This window comes from Hemitrygon akajei, chromosome 16, assembly GCF_048418815.1.
Source record: "Hemitrygon akajei chromosome 16, sHemAka1.3, whole genome shotgun sequence".
Taxonomy (NCBI): Eukaryota; Metazoa; Chordata; class Chondrichthyes; order Myliobatiformes; family Dasyatidae; genus Hemitrygon; species Hemitrygon akajei.
Window position 1 is genome coordinate 41,799,926 of NC_133139.1, and position 17,384 is coordinate 41,817,309.

At 41.8% G+C, this 17,384-nt stretch overlaps 1 protein-coding gene across 21 annotated transcripts in view; it reads left to right on the forward strand.

Moving 5' to 3' along the window:
- Positions 1-17,384, forward strand: part of LOC140739994 (receptor-type tyrosine-protein phosphatase S-like) — a 469,315-nt gene that overhangs the window by 270,757 nt on the left and 181,174 nt on the right. For 11 of the 21 annotated variants that reach the window (XM_073068750.1, XM_073068751.1, XM_073068752.1 and 8 more), the window contains exon 6: positions 2,986-3,096. In XM_073068750.1, coding sequence (XP_072924851.1) covers positions 2,986-3,096 — 111 coding nt within the window. Of the gene's footprint in view, positions 1-73; positions 92-2,985; positions 3,097-11,525; positions 11,538-17,384 lie in introns of all 21 variants that reach the window. The other 10 variants (XM_073068749.1, XM_073068746.1, XM_073068755.1 and 7 more) reach the window with 2 other exon arrangements.

Below are 17,384 nucleotides of genomic sequence, written 5' to 3' on the forward strand. Positions count from 1 at the left end.
AAGCCCGCAACCTGTCTTCGTCAACTAACGGCTCTTCTTTTTAATCTTATTTGCATTCATATTATCCTCGCAGGTGGTACTCCGATACGAGGTAAGAATGATGGAAGTCGGTGAACTTTCACCCTTTTTTTTAGTTTGCCTTTAGTTTTAATTACTTATCCTTTACATTTTCTTTCAGAACTTTTCAATTTTGTTTAACAAAAGAATTGTATTTTATTTCTGTCTGGTATTTTGTCGCCGTTTGTCTCTTGTGTTTTTTTTTAAACTTATATTAAATCGAGCAAGATTTCTCTATTTGATATGCTTTGACTGAAAGCATATCATAGCTTTGTGTGTCATAAAGCCAGTCACAGCTCCATATTTGTCTCTCAGTGTCAGTCCCTACCCATCAGAATCCAATGAAAACTTTTCTCTCCTTTTCCTTTTTAAGCTGTGCTCTTTTATTTATTTTGGAGGACCTTACAATGGCATTGAGGCTCCCTCCTGGGCAATCTTAGCCTCAACAGGACCAGCTCAAGAAACTTTTTTTTTTGGCAGGCAATATTGATTATAATTGTAGGAAGGTCGTCATGGAAGAAGAGATGACCCATTGCTGCAAGGAAAACGCTTCATGTCTCCATGTTGCCTTGTTTCAAGTTAGGGCACTCGTATGCAATAAACTAAGAGTACCAATGCAACAAGGATTTGTGAAACTGACAGCCTTGTCGAAAAAAAGCAAGATAGAAATTGTATGTATGCTGTATGTTTTAAATGATTTTTTATGAAATCCAGTGCTTGAAGGTCTTTGCTCTTTCTACTATAAAGTGGCAGAGTCTTCTACAGGGTGTCATTACCCCACGTCCTGCAGCTTCCTTCAGTGCTAGAAATGTCTGTGCTGTGTTCTTTATATCTGCATATCCAGCCTTGTATCCTGGAGTATTGTTTCAAAGAAAGGTGGCTGTAAAATCAATCTCCTATCCAGTTCTGCAACAGCTAAGCAAGTCTGAAATGGCCTCCCTGTGCCCTCCCCTGTAAAATATTTATAAAGCTCAGGGCCCGCCCTTCATCTGCTCTCATGATGGTACATTGAGACAGCGTGGCCTTGGCCTGAGCAAGTGACCGTCAGCTGTCCACCCTGCTGCCCAGTCACCCGAGTGGAAAGGCAAACTGGTTCAAAAGTTTCAGGCAGGGATAGGATTAAGCGGAAATCTGAAAGCACACATGTGATAACCCCCACAGAGTTGTGGAAACTGATGCCCCAGGGGTAGTGTTTGATTTGCTTCAGTAGATGGGGTGTGGAAGGTGTGTGCGGTGACTAAAGATTCCGTCTGCCAGAAGCATGGTTCAGCATTCTGTGTTGTCTTCACTATACAAAATTTACTGGGATTTGATAAAACTGGTTCCCTACTTCTCACTGACTCCTGAATTCTCTCGTCATGACCTCTGGTACCGTTGTAGATGCATATGTGCCTCCACTGAATTATTTTGAGCTTAATCTGGAGATCGTAAGAGTAGTGGTGTAGCCAGAGAGTCTGGAATTAGAAAACCGTATCATGTTCGAGCCTTTTCCCTGGGTTCACGATGCACTCACAGAAGGAATAACACTGAGAACTTCTTAGAGAGGAAGGAGCTCCCTATCTGGCTGCCAACCTTCAACTGGTGGCAGTGAACTTGGTGATGGCTATTGACCACCCTTCTTACCCAGCCCTTCCCCGATGTAAATCTTCCCACACATGCAGATAGGGAGCACAGTGGACTGCTCATGGAGGATGCCTGCTATTGTCCTGGGTCTGCTGAACCAGCAGGTCTCCCTGCTTCTGTTCTGGGGCTGCTGAATCATAGGAGGCCAAACTGCTGGTGCGGTCTCATACTGCAACTCCAACATTCAGTTCACAGCATGTGATTTAGCAGTCATTGGTGGAGATCCAGTCTTGCCTTTCTGGTCTGGAATATTAAAATGAGGGACAGTAAAGTGGGGAGGGGGTGATGAAGGTGGAGGGGTTTATCTTGGTAGAGTTGGACATCACGGTGAGTTCCTTGAGGGGTGGGGGAAGAATGCTTGGGGCTGGAGCCCTGTTTAACCAGAAAAGGGAACATCCGAGAGATTTCAGGTAGGGTGTTCCAATCCACTGAGAACTGGTTTGGTCCAGGGCTTGATCCTTTGTTGCTGCCATATTGGCAGGGCAGGTTTTAAAGGGGTCTGAGGGAAGAGTTCTTTGCACAGGGAATGGTGGAATTAGATGAATTTAAGAATCGTTTAGGCAAGATGCAGAAGAAAATAGTCCTAATGAAGGCACATGGGATTAATGTTAATGGGCAGCAGGTAAACATGGACATGGTGGGCACAAGGATTTGTTTTGTTACTGTACAACCTGTATTCCCTGTCCACACAGCATTAAAAGGGAGCTAGTTAATGGGGGGTCTTGCATTGTGCTGAGCAGAGTTCACCCTAGCTAAGGGAAAGAAGACCTACGTCTCCTTGACAGGTTGCACTACAGCTGACGGGCGTTTCAAGTTGGTCTTGTGCATCATTTGGAGCTGATCATCATTAAATGCACTTAGTCTTTTCCAAACGATACTCTTTAAACAAAAACCTGATAGATCTCCACAGGAGATTTTAGTTCCCTTTATTGATTGGTCAGTGTGGAGCATCTGATTTGTCTATGAGCACCGTTGAGATGTGTGGCATTAACGACAGGAACACGCAGCCTTGGGTTAGGGAGGCAGGCCATATCCTGGAATTTAAAAATGAAAAAGATTACAGCAAAAAAAAGATATTGGTCTTGGTATTTGGATTAAAGAGCTCATTCTCCTCACCAGCCAGTTATCGACAGCTACTTTCCGAGCAGACAGTGCCCAGCTCTTGAGTGAACCTATCACGTGGATTGTGGCAGTCCAGGCAGGGCAGGGAGCCACGAGCGGTAGAGAAGTGCAGCCATTTCTGCAACCTGTACGTGAAAATTGCTGAGGTTTTAATTCCCTTTGCTGCCGTTTGTTTCCTGACAGGTGCTCTGCAGATCGAGAACAGCGAAGAAACTGACCAAGGGAAATACGAGTGTGTGGCATCGAACAACGCTGGGGTGCGGTACTCTCCTCCTGCTAATCTATACGTGAGAGGTAGGGAGCGGCTGATTGCTCAGCACTCTCTCATCAGAGGGTGCTGGCCTCTAGCAGAACCCAAGTCTATCAACATCTAGTGTCTGACTATTCCTCTAAAGCTGCACAGCGCAGGGGCGTATATCCCCACTGGGTGTCTCTCATAAACGTGGACAATCAAAACCCCCTCATCTCCCCATTCTGATTTCCAATTCTGCAGCAAGAAGGGCAAGTTGTATTTGTTCTAGAGAATTATTCTTAGTTTTGTAGTTCAGTAAAAATATCTAACGCTTGGTTACAACTCTCAAGGTAGCTCTGGGCAACCCGGTGGTGTAGCTGCCCCTCCACTCCAGCAACCCAGGTTCAGTCCACACCTTGGCTGCTGCCAGTGTGGAGTCTGCACGCTTTCTCCAGATGCTCCTGTTTCCTCCCACATGGGGGAGGGAAGGGTTAATCAGCCACTGTAAACTTCCCAAATTTCCACTGCTGTGTAGGTAGGTGGTAGAGAGAGAGAATAAAATGGGAATAATATAAGTGTGAATGGGTGCTTGATAGTTGTCACAGACTCTGGTTCATGTTTCTGTGCTGATAAATCTGTGATGCTTCCAGCATGGCCTGGCCTGTGGAGAAGCACCAGTTAAATGGGTCCATGAATCAGTTGTCAGTTCCAAGCTGAAGCTGGTGAAGTCTCATCAGGCTAACCAGGACATGTGGGTAGATAGAAACGCACATGATGCTGTAGCAGCATAACAGAGGAAATACGATTAACATGTACTTCCAGCAGGGCAGAAACTCCGAACTCTCTCCCTTGACCCAGGTAGATTGTCACCCTGATTGGAAATAATAGTCTGAGCAGAAAACTCTGCTTTTCACTGGAATGAATCATTCAATGTCCAGAGTTTTCTTAAGTAGGTTAAAATTTATGAGAGAATGATTGGGAATCAAGCACCCGGAAACCATCAGTGTCCGGTTACGTGGTGCAGAAGTGGCAGCCCTCTCCACTTCACTTTCAGAATATGCTTCATGAGTGGAACAGAATGCAGACCCTCTGCATGTACCGGCTGGACATGAATTTCTGGCTCGTTTCAGTCAGGGGTGCTGTCATCTGTTAACCGCAGGGAAGTGGGGAGAGTAAAATGAAACAGGCCAAGTAATACAGTTCGTATTCAGCATTCGTGTACATTGTTACACCAAAACTCATTGGCTATTTAAATTTAGTGATATACGCCCCTGTTCTATATGAAGATAGGCTATGAGATGAAGGTAGAGAGGGAAGCGGCTTATTCAGCTTGAATATCATTAAGCTCAGCTGAAGTATGAGTTCAGGATTTAAAAGGTCTTCAAAACTCACTGGATCTCTGTCCATTCCAGCTTCATCCACCATTGTTCTGTGAGGGCATTGAAATACATAAAGTGGACATAAGTTTGGAATAAATTCTTCCCATTTTTGATATAGCCAGCCTGCTCCCATTGTACCAAAAAATGCAGAGAGGGACATAGTGACTCCTTTTACCCACAGCCATCAATGATCATGTCGCTATTAAGATCATGCCTGCAAAACATGGTGCACTTCCAAATTTAACATTCCCAAGTAATTAGTATTAAATACTATGAAGTCTATGAAGATCATAAAATTCTTAATGTATACCACAAAATCCTTGGGGGGGGGGGCATTTTGAAAATAATTGCAAGGGCTGACAAATATAAACCTCACCAGTTGGAATGGAAGAAGAGACCAGTGGATTTTTCAAACTGTTTGTTGTTCATTTTCATATATTTTAAGATGATAATTTCTGATATCTTTTCATCATTTGGCCTTTGACCCAGATATTGTTGATAATGGAGGAGTGGACAAGAATTAAATAGTGTGGCTTGAATGATTTTTCACAATTTGTGTAGATTGGTTTTAAGTGTTCTATCGTGCTGGAAGCTATCACTTTTCTGAACTGACCCTTCCAGAAATGGCAGCATAACTATCAACTGGGAACTGCTTACTGCTGAATCTACATTTACAGCCAGTACTTGGACTAAGAACCTGAGAAGGGTCAATGGCAAAACCTGCTATTATTTCCCATGGATGGATAAAGAGCTTCTAAATGTCCCTTTACCCTTACACCACAAAGCAGAGGACCATCTCTCCCTGGAATTCTGAGAGGTTCTACCTTGGCCCAGTTCAGTTAACACCAAATAAGGCAGTTGTGTCATCAAATAACACTGAGCCAAATACTTTCTGGTCATTGCCTCTGGACCGTGTCTGTTGCAACATTTTTCTTATCATGAGTCCTTGTTAAGTTAAATCTGCTGCAAATGCGTTTATTTCTTCCCAACTTGTGTTGTCATTTTAAACAGGACTCAATAGCAGGTATTGACTTTTGTTTACTTGACGGCCAGTGAAATACTGGTTGCAGACGCCTAGGCAGGTAGGCAGCATCATTGTACTGTTGGACCCATTCAAAATATCGCCAGGAGCAAGAGTGAGGAAATACAATCCATTATGGCTGACAGAGCAGAGAGTGAGGTGCATGCTTAGAGAGTGTGGTCGGTAAATATGAAGTCTATCCAACAGAGCCCGGTTTCTAATCTTCTCAGAATCCCCTGCTGTTGGTCAAACATTAGTCCCAGCTCGGTTAAGACAGTTGTTGGTGGCTACTGTGCACCATTTCAAAGATTTCGAAGGTTTCAAAGATGCATTTAATGTCGGAGAAATGTATACCATCTACATTCTGAAATTCATTTTCTTCGCAAACATCCACGAGAACAGAGGAGTGCCCCACAGAATGAATGGCAGTTCAATGTCAGAACCCCAAAGCCCCTCCAGCTCCTGCTGCCACGCGTAAGCAGTAGCAAAGCAACAATCCCCCCTCCCCCACCAACGAAAAAAGCATCGGCGCCCCCCAGCGAGCACTCAAGCCTTCAGCAAAGCATCAATAAAGACACAGACTTGCAGTACCCCAGCGACTACTCATTCACCCAGTAGTTCGGCATACCACGCACTCTCTTTCTTCCTAATAAGGGAAAAAAGAGGAGTCCCGGTTTCACAGCAAGAGCGGAGACATAACACACAACTCGCTGACTTACGATGTTAAAAATCTGTTGCGTCGCTTCTTCTGAGCTCTGTGCCAAAAGAACTCGAGTCTCTGGGCTTTTCTGGGCACACAGCCAGCAGCCAGCTCGCTGCTTTCGATCTTCCATCTCCCACAACACACCGAATTCCAGCAGTGACACCGATCTCGAGCCCGCCCACCTCCAAGCCACAAGATCCCAGAACCCTGAAGGTGCGCTGGTCTTCTAGGTCGCGTCCTTGGCATATCGACTAGCGGCCAGTCGTGAGTCAAGGACTTCAAAAGAACCCTGAAAGGGAAAATTAGAGATATTAAAGATACAAATTGAGCTGTTTCTGAAGATGCAAGTAAAGGAGTTGCCATTAATAGGCATCCTCCATTCCTACTGGAGTGAAACTAAGTCATCTTTGATGTGAGGGACTGGACAGAAACAAGAAGAGGCCTCTGCTGTTACAGGAAGTCCTTTAAATAACCTGCATGAGACATAACTCTTAATGGAGGCAAATCTATGTGAGGTAAATATGTCCTCTTGGCTTCTGCGCAGCCTCTGGAGGCTTTTACACCAGCAATTAACCAGACAAAGCATCTAATAATGTTATTAGAGTGGGAACGTATGACGAAAAGTAAGAGGTGAATTATTTATGGCATCTGTCTGTAGCATAATGGAATCATGTACAGTACTGTGCAAAAGTCAATGCGCACTAGCTATATATACTGTATGTGCTCCATCCCATTCATAAGAGATGTAAGCACCAGAACGGCCATTGTTGCCTACTTCTATCACCATAGAATAAGCTTAACAGAACTTATAGTGACAATACTATAATACCTTTCCTGGAATTTTGACCCAGTAGCCATAAAATGCCTTGTTATAACAATTCCATTTAATAATGGTTTTCAAAGCTGTAGTTTAAGTATTTACAGTACCAAGTCTATTCCCATTTGGATACATATATATAGCTAGGGCGCCTAAGACTTCTGCACAGTATTTTATGTGATTGCGGAGCAACACATGATTAACACCTTAAGCAGCAAGGTCGTGTAACTGGTGTACAAAACAAACAAAATCACAGATGAAACTGCAGTGAAACTCGCAAAGTTGTGCAGGGACATCTTTTCATGAACTGGAGAAGATCGATGAAGAAACCCTTCAATGTAACCATCTCTTGTTTGTTGTGGAGAAATATCTGGACTCAACTTGGCTTCTCTCTCCCTGATAAGCTTGTTACTGCATTTCTGACTGTCTCCAATTCGTGTGGTAATGCTGCAGTCTGAAGCTACGAGGATTGAACCTGGACATCCCAGGAGAGGATTTGGATCTCATCAAGGTGAAGAGCATCTACACTGACTATTCCAACATTCTATGCCATATCGCACCAACTAAATCCATAAATCTGCTACAGAAGAGAACAACACTCGTGTGCTCAACTCATGTCCTTAATAACAGCCCCAACAATGCCTCAATGTTGTTAATTTGTATCTGCTTGTGAGACCGTCAAGTATTTTGTTCCTCCACATGGAATCCTATTTGAGCAAATCACCCAGGTTTTCAAAAAACAAGAAACTGCTCGCACTGCAAATCTGTAAAAACAGCCAGAAAATGCTCATCAGGTTAGGCAGCTTCTGTGGAGAGAGAAAAACAACAGTTGATGTATCAGGTTGAAGAACGTCCAGGCCTTCCATTAAAGTAGACTCCTGAGTGGAAGTCTGCACGATTTCAGTTAAAGCATGCCGACTTTTGAACTGCCCAAATCAATGCTTAATTCTGAAAAGTTTTGTGCTGTGTGTTCAAGTCCTGTGAGAACTGAGTTGGGACTTAGAGTCTAGCATTTTTAAGCAATTGTTAGGAACTAATGTTCCCATTCTTCTGCATCACAGGCCTAACTGTAATCCTGGAGATGAAAGCAGGGCATTTTATCTATAAAGTTTTATTGAGGTCCTGTCCCCCTTTCCATTCTACAACACTGCAGTGGAGAATTGTCGAATTTGTAGAATCGGTTAACACAGAATCATTCTCCATTTGAGGTACACTGCAATACAAAAATCTACATTGTAACATTTTAATACATGAAGGTTGTATGCCTTCAGGCTATTTCTGTTGCTCAGCAGAGCATCATCTGAAATAAGGGCTGAGTCATTCTCAACCATTTGGGTTTACTCACAAATCCATATTCATCTTATTCTGCCAGCTAAGTTCCAGAATGGCATGGTCCATTTTAATAGAACACTGGCAAAGTGAATTCCAGTTGTTGGGACATATCAGGACCAATACATTTTGGCCCAATTAAGTGGCTGCCTTAACTTGCTGAAGTTTCATGGAAATAGTTAAAAAGTATAAAAAAGACAAACTATCAAGTCAAGTTTTTATTGCATTTCGACCATAGCTGCTGGTACAGTGCATAGTAAAAACGACACAATGTTTTTCAGGACCATGGTGCTACATGAAACAGTACAAAAACTATACTGAACTACATGAAAACAACAAAGACAAAAATAAAACTACACTAGACTACAGACCTACCCAGGACTGCATAAAGTGCACAAAACAGTGCAGGCATTACAATAAATAATAAGCAAGACAATAGGCACAGTAGAGGGCAGTAAGTTGGTGTCAGTCCAGGCTCTGGGTATTGAGGAGTCTGATAGCTCCTCATTTAACTGAGTAATAGATCATATATTTAAATGAAACACAGAACAAATTAGAACCTGACTACTACTACTACAGTACTGTAAAACTGTGTGTTAGTTCTTAATAGTTAACGACAAAGGAATTCACCCGGTGTATACTGCTGTGTTCTTTTGATTGACTAAATGAACAAAATTAGCGCAGGTACCTATTAGAGATAATGGACTGCCCTCATACAATGCTGTTGATGATCTCATCTTCCAAATCTTCATTTTCATTGTAACAGTCAAGATGATTTCAATACCTTCAAATTCATCATGATTCCTAACTTGTTGAAGTAGTGAAATTGTTTCATTTTCGTCTTGGCTTCTCTGGTATTCCAAGCTTGAAATTGCAGTAAGCAAAACAGTTCTGAAGTGTCTTACTGCTTATTTCTTGTCAACTATCAGTGACAAAACTCACTGCTTTTTGAACATAGAGACACATAAGTGACACTATTTAAAAACTGCTCTCTCTAAGCACGGTTTAGTGTCTAACAGCCACTGAAGCACATGCAACTGATGCTAGTTAGAAATTGTTTGGCAGCAGTCTCCTGTCCCAATGAAGCAGCATAGTTTCTCAAACAAAGGAAGGGAATTCCAGCTACGTTTTTCAATTAGTTTTTGTTCTTTATGAGTTGTCCCAAATAAGTGGCTGCTCCAATTAACCGATGGCCCAATTAACCAGAATCCACAGCATTTTGAACGCAAGAGGACTCCTAATTTTGCTTTAAAGGGGCTGGTGCATCAAACTAGTTTATGGTAGATCATACATTTTCTGAGAACTTTTTCAACTTTGTGTTATTATAAAACTTGTCTAGACCACAAGGCAAAATTAAAGCAGCACCAATCAATAAATCAATATCTTGATGTCAATGGAAGAGAAAGAACAGTGCATGGTAGAACCATGAAATTATACAGGGCATAGGGCATTCAGCTTATTGTACCCCTGTTAAACTCTCCTATAAAAGAGACATCCACCTAATCGCATTCCCCTGTCCTGTTGCCATATTCTTTCTCGAAGTTTAAATGGAAAGGACTTCAGTTCAGCTTAATCTTCCCCATTCCAAAGGCTGTAAAACATGGCAAATGACTTAGATTGGAAGGAGGCCAGCATGTTCTAGGAAAATAGGTGGAAGTGTGGCCAAAGGAATGAGCGAGAGCTACAGCAAATTTCCAGCCGGTGTTGCCCGCAGTAACGATTTACAGTTCTGAAAGTGGATGTCAGTGCCCTGGAGTGAGAACACTGATATACTGTCAGTGAGTCCTACACACTTGTAATGAGAAAAGGATCATCTTGCTTCTGCTCTTACCAACTGCCCCTTTCAGTAACGACCTTGTTATCGCTGAGGTTTTCCTTCATGCCCACATTCGTTTAATCTATTCTCTATTCTTCGAACAATACAACGCTACTTTAGGCCTTGCTGTCATTACGTGGTAACTACTAATAATTTGAAACTGATGAAATGACAACACAAGGGAGAAATATCAATGCAGTATATTGACATAATGGCTGTGGTGCAAGCAGAACGGAATTCCCAGTTGAGAGTTATGAATTTACTCCACAGACTGTCAATTAGCTGGAGTACAGATTGTTGAAAGTATTTTCGTCCATGCCTACTTTATGTGTAAAGTACCACTCATGGCGTAAGGAAGTAATTTGTTTTGTTAGAATTGCTTTTTGTCTCAAGTGCATGCAAACTATCAACAGCCTGAGCTCTGTCTTCAGGGGATAAAGTAGTTACAAAGGCAATGATTTGACCATAGTGTTGGGGTGATTGCTTGACAATCTCTTATCCTCCTGAAGATCTGAACTCTAGGGTCTCGAAGCTCATGAATGAAGTTTCCAAGAAGGATAAAGTAATATGTCATTTGAAAAATTCTGCTTTGAACTAGCACCACATAGACAAGTTATGATATTGGCAAAGAAATATAGAGCAATTGGATGGAGCAGTGAAATTTCTTTGGTGATGTATTGAAGATAATTCAAATGACTTTCTTTCCTGAATTTTTCAGTTTTGATTATAAAAATGTTAGAGGGGTGACTATTGAATCCCTCTCAGAGTCTTTCCTCCAAGTCTGCGACATACAGGGTTCCACTGTGTTTAAAAGGATTTGTGGCTGAGATGCGGAAAGAGCAGACTCATTTCCTCCAGCGCCAAGCACAGGGTCAGTTTGTGTCGTGGCGCCTTATCCAGAGGACTTCAGCCTCAAGATGGGCTTGGCGCAGGGGTTGAGAGTGGAGTCAACTGCTCTTGCGCGGCAAATGGGAACCCGTATCTCTTTCACTTCTTACAAAGTGGCAGGCCCAAGGGCTGAGCTACAAGGAAAACAACAAAAACCTCATGGCAATCTTATTTTCAAGGAACTTTCCATTAGATTTCCAAAGTCAACAGGAAGAAGTGAAAGAGATGGAAGGGAATAAATGTTAAGTTATGAGTTGTAACATGCTAAGTCTTGTGTTAGTTTTTATTTACTTTTTAATTTGATTTATCGATGGAATTGTTTGAGTTAAAAATCAGTTCCCTCAAAAGAACTAACTATTGAGATGTCACACAAAAAAATTGATTCTTGAAAGTCTAGGTGGAAAGGTCAAAGGTCGTTAGTGAGAGTAGATATTGCAGCTAAAAGCCTTGAAGAGGCCTTTTTACTCTCTCTGTGTTTCCCCTATTTCTCTTCTCCCCATGTCATTGTGTTCCGCATCAAACCCCCTACATCCCTCAGAGCTACGAGAAGGTTGGTGTGTTTTTCTTTTTTACTTTTTTTAACCCACATTACATATGAATAATCTTTTTATTAAAAAAAACTAAACCCCACAGCACAGTTCAGTTAACTTGCACTAGTCTGTGGGTCTCCCGTTTTTGCATCCCAAAGTTTTTCCCCACTCGATTTGGTAATGTGCTGTGCCTTGTGGCGATGATACCTTGGCGCTTGTACACTGTTGCCTGGTGCATGATGGGAGAATGTCAAATCACGCTGCATGTTGCTGGGTCACGCTAAAACATGCTATGATAACACAGTGTTCCTGCTGCATTTTAATGTGATTAAAGAAGGTCTTGGGCCTATCACGCACATTATTACACTAAATAATCTATACTTGATAAGACTGCTTTGTATGCAGAAATGAATGTAGGAAACTGTATAACTGGATTATGCCGTATTAAAGGACCTTGAGATTTAGTTTGTTGAGTGAATTGTCAAACTTAAATGAATATTATATTAAATGATGAAATAGGAAATATAGTGGTAGGTGCTAAATGATGCTGCTTTGTCTTCCATGTTGGCCCAAAAATGCTGTAGTACTTTACATAGATTGAGATTATTTTATTGTTGTTCTTGATTTTCTTGAGTTGAGGATAATGTAGAGTTGATGAGAATTTGGGGAGAATGAAATATGGGATTAGTGTAAAATAATGTAAATTGGGTGGTTGTTGGTCAGCACAGACTCTTTGAGCTGAAGGGCTTGCAAAGCTGGGGGCTGGGAGGTGGCATGGTGGTGGTGGTTGGTGAGGGGAGTGGTGTGTGTGTAATGGGGAAAGAAGATGCTAGTATGTGCACATATCTGTACGTAAGTACTTGTATAGAGAAGAGATTACCGTTCAAAACCAAACAGCTGTGCACCTTACATCTTCATCAGAATATGGCCCGAACAGAAACAAATCACTGACACACTCAGCCCCATACAGGACCAGAAAACACTAAGTCCACTTAAAAATCCCCAGTGTCTGAGAAATATTATCGTCTTTCATAAAGCATCCTATCAAAACTTTCTCCAGATAACTATCCAACTCTCTTGTTCGATAAATTAATCACTGACTGCCTTCTTTGTTAGGCCACCCTCTATTCTGTAACAGCTCAGTCAGCTAATTCTGAACTGCACATTTTTCCTAGTCTGAGGCCATGCTTTCCTGCAGAACCTCTTCTAATTAGATTGGTCCAGAAATTGCAAGGAGGAGATGAAGTACTGTATGACACCTCTTGTCCCATGCGGTCAAGGCAGAATTTCTGTCAGAATGTTAATACAGTATATTCCAATATTCAGTGGTGACAGGCAAAACTGTCTCAGATTTTATCCAGTCTTCTTTTCTTGGGATCATTCAAACTTTGAAATCTAATTCTCAAACAGATTATTGTGCTAAAAGTTAAAGCACTGTGATAGAGCACCTGCACCTAGAGTTGTTAATGCTATTTATGGTTTCCAGTCCCTCTTCAGTGGGTAACAGCAGCAGTTAACCTCCTTACGGAACCTCTCTCTGTTGAGTTGGTTGATATCCAGGTCTTTTGGGTTACAGGATGTAGTGGTTTCTATTCCTGTTCACTGCTCCACGAATGCAGGAAGCGTGAGAGCTTCTGGCTTGACATTATTGACTGCTGTAACTTTCCTGATGTTTGCTTTCGAGGCTCAAGTGTAAAGTAAGTAGATTGGTTGAGTAACTGGAGAGTCACTATTACCTATGGACCATTACCTCTGGGAGACCAGAGACTGCTGAAGAAATGAAGAATTGAAGAACAAAAAGAAAAGGCAATGTTATGCATTTGCAACATATCAACACTGCACCAGCCTAATTATTTTATTGACAGGCTGCCCAATTGGAACATCAGACTACTTTAGTGCTTGTACAGTCGAATGTAAATCACTAGCACTAAAGACCTTGACCAAGTAGCATTGATGAATAATGCTTTAAATTAGCAGTTTCAAAGAACGTGGCCTTTTAAGACTGTGCAGCAGCTCATGAACCTCGTGCTCAGTGGCCAGGCTTTGTATTCTCTGGCTGGATATAAAGCTACCATTGTCAGGTAGACTGGCAGCTGCCATCCATTGGAGAAGGACTGGACATTACAATTAGCATTAACAACGCTGGGCATGGGTCCCCATCACCTTAAGCTCATTCTTTCTATAGCCGGCAACCTAATTATAGTTTCTAGGGGTGGCACGGTAGTGTAGTGGTTAGCACAACGCTTTACAGTACGGGCAACCCACGTTAATTACCGCCACTGCCTGTAAGGAGTTTGTATGTTCTCCCCGTGACTGCGCACGTTTCTCCTCGCTACTCTGGTTTCCTCCCACAGTCCAAAGACGTGCTGGTTGATAGGTTAATTGGTCATTGTAAACTGTTCCATGATTAGGCTAGGATTAAACCGGAGGATTGTTAAGCAGCATGGCTCGAAGGCTTGGAAGTCCTCCTCCGCACTGTATCTCAACAAATAGATTTGCAGATATTCTCTGTTGAAAGCTATTGTTGATTCCATAAGAGCAAACAACATCCTAATACTAGTATGTAAAAAGAAATGCCCCTTGTTCTTTTGCTGAAAATCTTAAAATGCATGTCCTTAGTTATTAACTCTTTTGCAAAGGGAACTAGGTTTAACCCTCATTATTTTGAACAGTTTTCAGTGTTAGCTAGAAGTAAAATAACAATTTTTTTTGCCGATCATTTTTAATTTAATCCTATCACCTTTAATATCAATTCACAACAGACCTCTAACCTCTCCCAGCATGGGCAACTACTGGTCTCCCATACAACCCTGCCCAGGCCTGCGCCCTGGAAACCTTACAAGGCGCAATTCCATGGTCTCACGAGACTAACGGATGCCTATTTCTAACCTCTCCAAATTCTTAACATTTTTCTGAGCAGTTGCCAGAACATTCCTGTAGGAGACATGTTTTTGATGTGCATTTGGGTAGATGGTAAAATGTCCACAATTAATGAAAGCCAAAGTGAAAAGGAGAAAGTAGGATTCTTGATCCACTGATATTCCCAGCAGATCAGTGGTCCTGTTTTAGCTGTCAGTTTATTGCTTGGGGAACAAAAAAATAAACTGTGAAACATCACAGATTTATTTATGTCATTGACAATCCCCTTACTTCCAGTGGCTGGTAGTTAAACTTGGGCAAGGTAAGTATGTATTTGACAAGTAAAGGCGGGGGTAGTCACTGTTGGCTGCTGTCATGCAGTCAAATTCACATAGGGGTGGTGGGGAGGTGGAAGGAGGTGACAAGAAACTAAAGATACTTGCACCACTTAGGAGGATGTAAGAAAGTGCCCTGACGTGGCCAATAACTCTAACCAATAGAGGCAGATTGCACATACCGTCTCACATTCTTAAGATGGGTTACTTATCGCTTTGGCTTCTGCTCTTTGCTGTTTATGGCTGAAATAATGCTGATTACAAAAGCTTAATCACATGCTCCGTCTATAAATGTTGCAGCTTTGTTAACATGGTACATTAAGGTAAGTTAACCAACTAAGTCACCAGAAGGCAATCTCCATGGTTCATGGAGGTAAGTCTGAATGACACTCATGCAATGTTCTCGACTCGCTGCTGGCATTACATTTACTGGGAATGGTTTTCATTTTCACTCTTACACTTCTCACTTCTGTGGTATCTCTGGAAAAAGCAGTTATTGATCATGAATACACTGAGAGGAAACACACTGTGTGTGGTGGTAGGTTAGGGACAAGCAGGAATATGATCAAGTTCTCATCTTCCCATTACTCACCTGTATGAGCTGCACCACCTACGGTTAGGTGACCACAGGTCCATAAAAAACCCTTTTCTGCTGTCGTCATCACTGCAGTGTGTATGCAGTACCTGTTTCCCTGAGAGGGAGCACTTCACAACATGAGTTTAGAAACTCAATAGTGGAAAGTATTTATAAAACAAATTCAGTTGAAAAATGTGGATTGACTCAGTCCACCACTGCCCATTATAGCCTGCTCATTAACCAGTCAACCAGATAAATTTCAGTTGCTCTTAATACTCTCCTCCCAGAAACACATATCTGCTTGCTATCAGATCAGATGTTGGGAGCTCAGGGTCCAGATCCTTGATGCACCAACCACATCAACTACAGTAATCCACATCGTTAAAATCGGAATTATAAGAATAAAATGCTAAATCCATAAGTAATAAAGGTTTTGAAAAACTTGGGTCAGGTTAGTTAATTAGTCTCACTATACCCAGCAAGGAAATTGAAGAAATAGCAATAGATATATTATTTACAAACACTAAATAATTTAATAAGACTAATAGTAACCATTTGATCTGATTGACTAATAGTAAACTAGCAAAGGTAAAAGATACTGATCAATTTATCATCGGTGTGAGGCTAACCCATATTAGGTTGTTGCCTGGACAACACTTTCTTAGCAACTTATTTCCATAATAGATCCATCACAGTTTGAAGGTATCATTTTTGGAATATAAAACACCTGTCGTGTGTACAGAATCTGGTGAGAGTGTGATGTGGGTGGGTGGGGGGAATGAGGGTAGAGATTGGGATCAAGTCATAGTTCCCACAGCTCTCATGCACCTGACAGAAACAATAAGTGGCACCAGGCATACATAATGAACCATCCCTTCTCAGACATCAGCATTATTCCCCTTCCGAAATGGGTCCATCACAAAAACGAAACCGAGACAAAGAAGGGAAGAGATACAAAGTAAGGTAGAGGTGCAGATCACTTTCCATTCGATCTGGGTAAACAGACAGCTCTAAACTGAACTATTTAATGAAGCATACATGGCGAGAAGAGCAAGAGTTTACATTTGGGTGCACAGGCATAAACAAACATTGGGCAGTCTACCAATGAGAGGGGTAGAATGGGTTGGGCAGCTGCCACTTATGATTACCATAAATGATTACCTTATAAACCTGTACAAGCTCCTACTTCCACCTTCAATTTTCAGTGATACTGTTCTCTTCAAAGCCAACTTCCTTATCATATGCACAAGTGCCTGTGTACAGTTCAAAACTTGCTTGGCCACTTTATCAGGTACACCTGCACACCTTCTCATTACTGCAAAGATCTAATTAGTCAATCATGTGGCAGCAACTCGATGCAAAAAAGCATGCCAACATAGTCAAGAGGTTTAGTTGTTGTTCAGACCAAACATCAGAATGGGGAAATAATGTGATCTAAGTGATTTTGACTGTGGAATGATTGTTGGTGCCAGACAGGGTGGTTTGAGTATCTCAGAAACTGCTGATCTCCTGGGATTTTCACACACAATAGTCTCTAGAGTTTACAGAGAATGGTGCAAAAAACAAATAAAAACATAAAGTGAGCAGCAGTTCTGTGGCGGAAATGCCTTGTTAATGAGAGTGGTCAGAGGAGAATGGCCAGGCAGGTTCAAGCTGACAGGAAGATGACAATAAATCAAATAACCATGAGTTACAACAGTGGTGGGCAGAAGAGGATCTCTGAATGCACAACAATCAAACTGTGAAGTGGATGGGCTGCAGCAGAGAGATTACACTGGGATCCACTCCTTAAAGTGGCCAGTGAGTGTATGTTTTAGCATAATATTACCGGGTAATTCTTTATGATGTGCTGAGCCTGTTAGGATATTGGTTGTTGATTATGTTGCAATTAAGTGTAATTATTACTCTCTTAGTTTAATGGGGTGTCCATTTACAAGATTTAGTGTTAAGTGTGCGTCTGTACTTATTTGTGGAGTAGATAAGGGCCCTGAACGTCAGAAAACTGGCATTAAACTATTCTGTATCAAGTAATTCAAGTTCTGGTACATTCTTGCATCAGAATATATACTATGCAGTGGGAACACTAAATTGTCTAG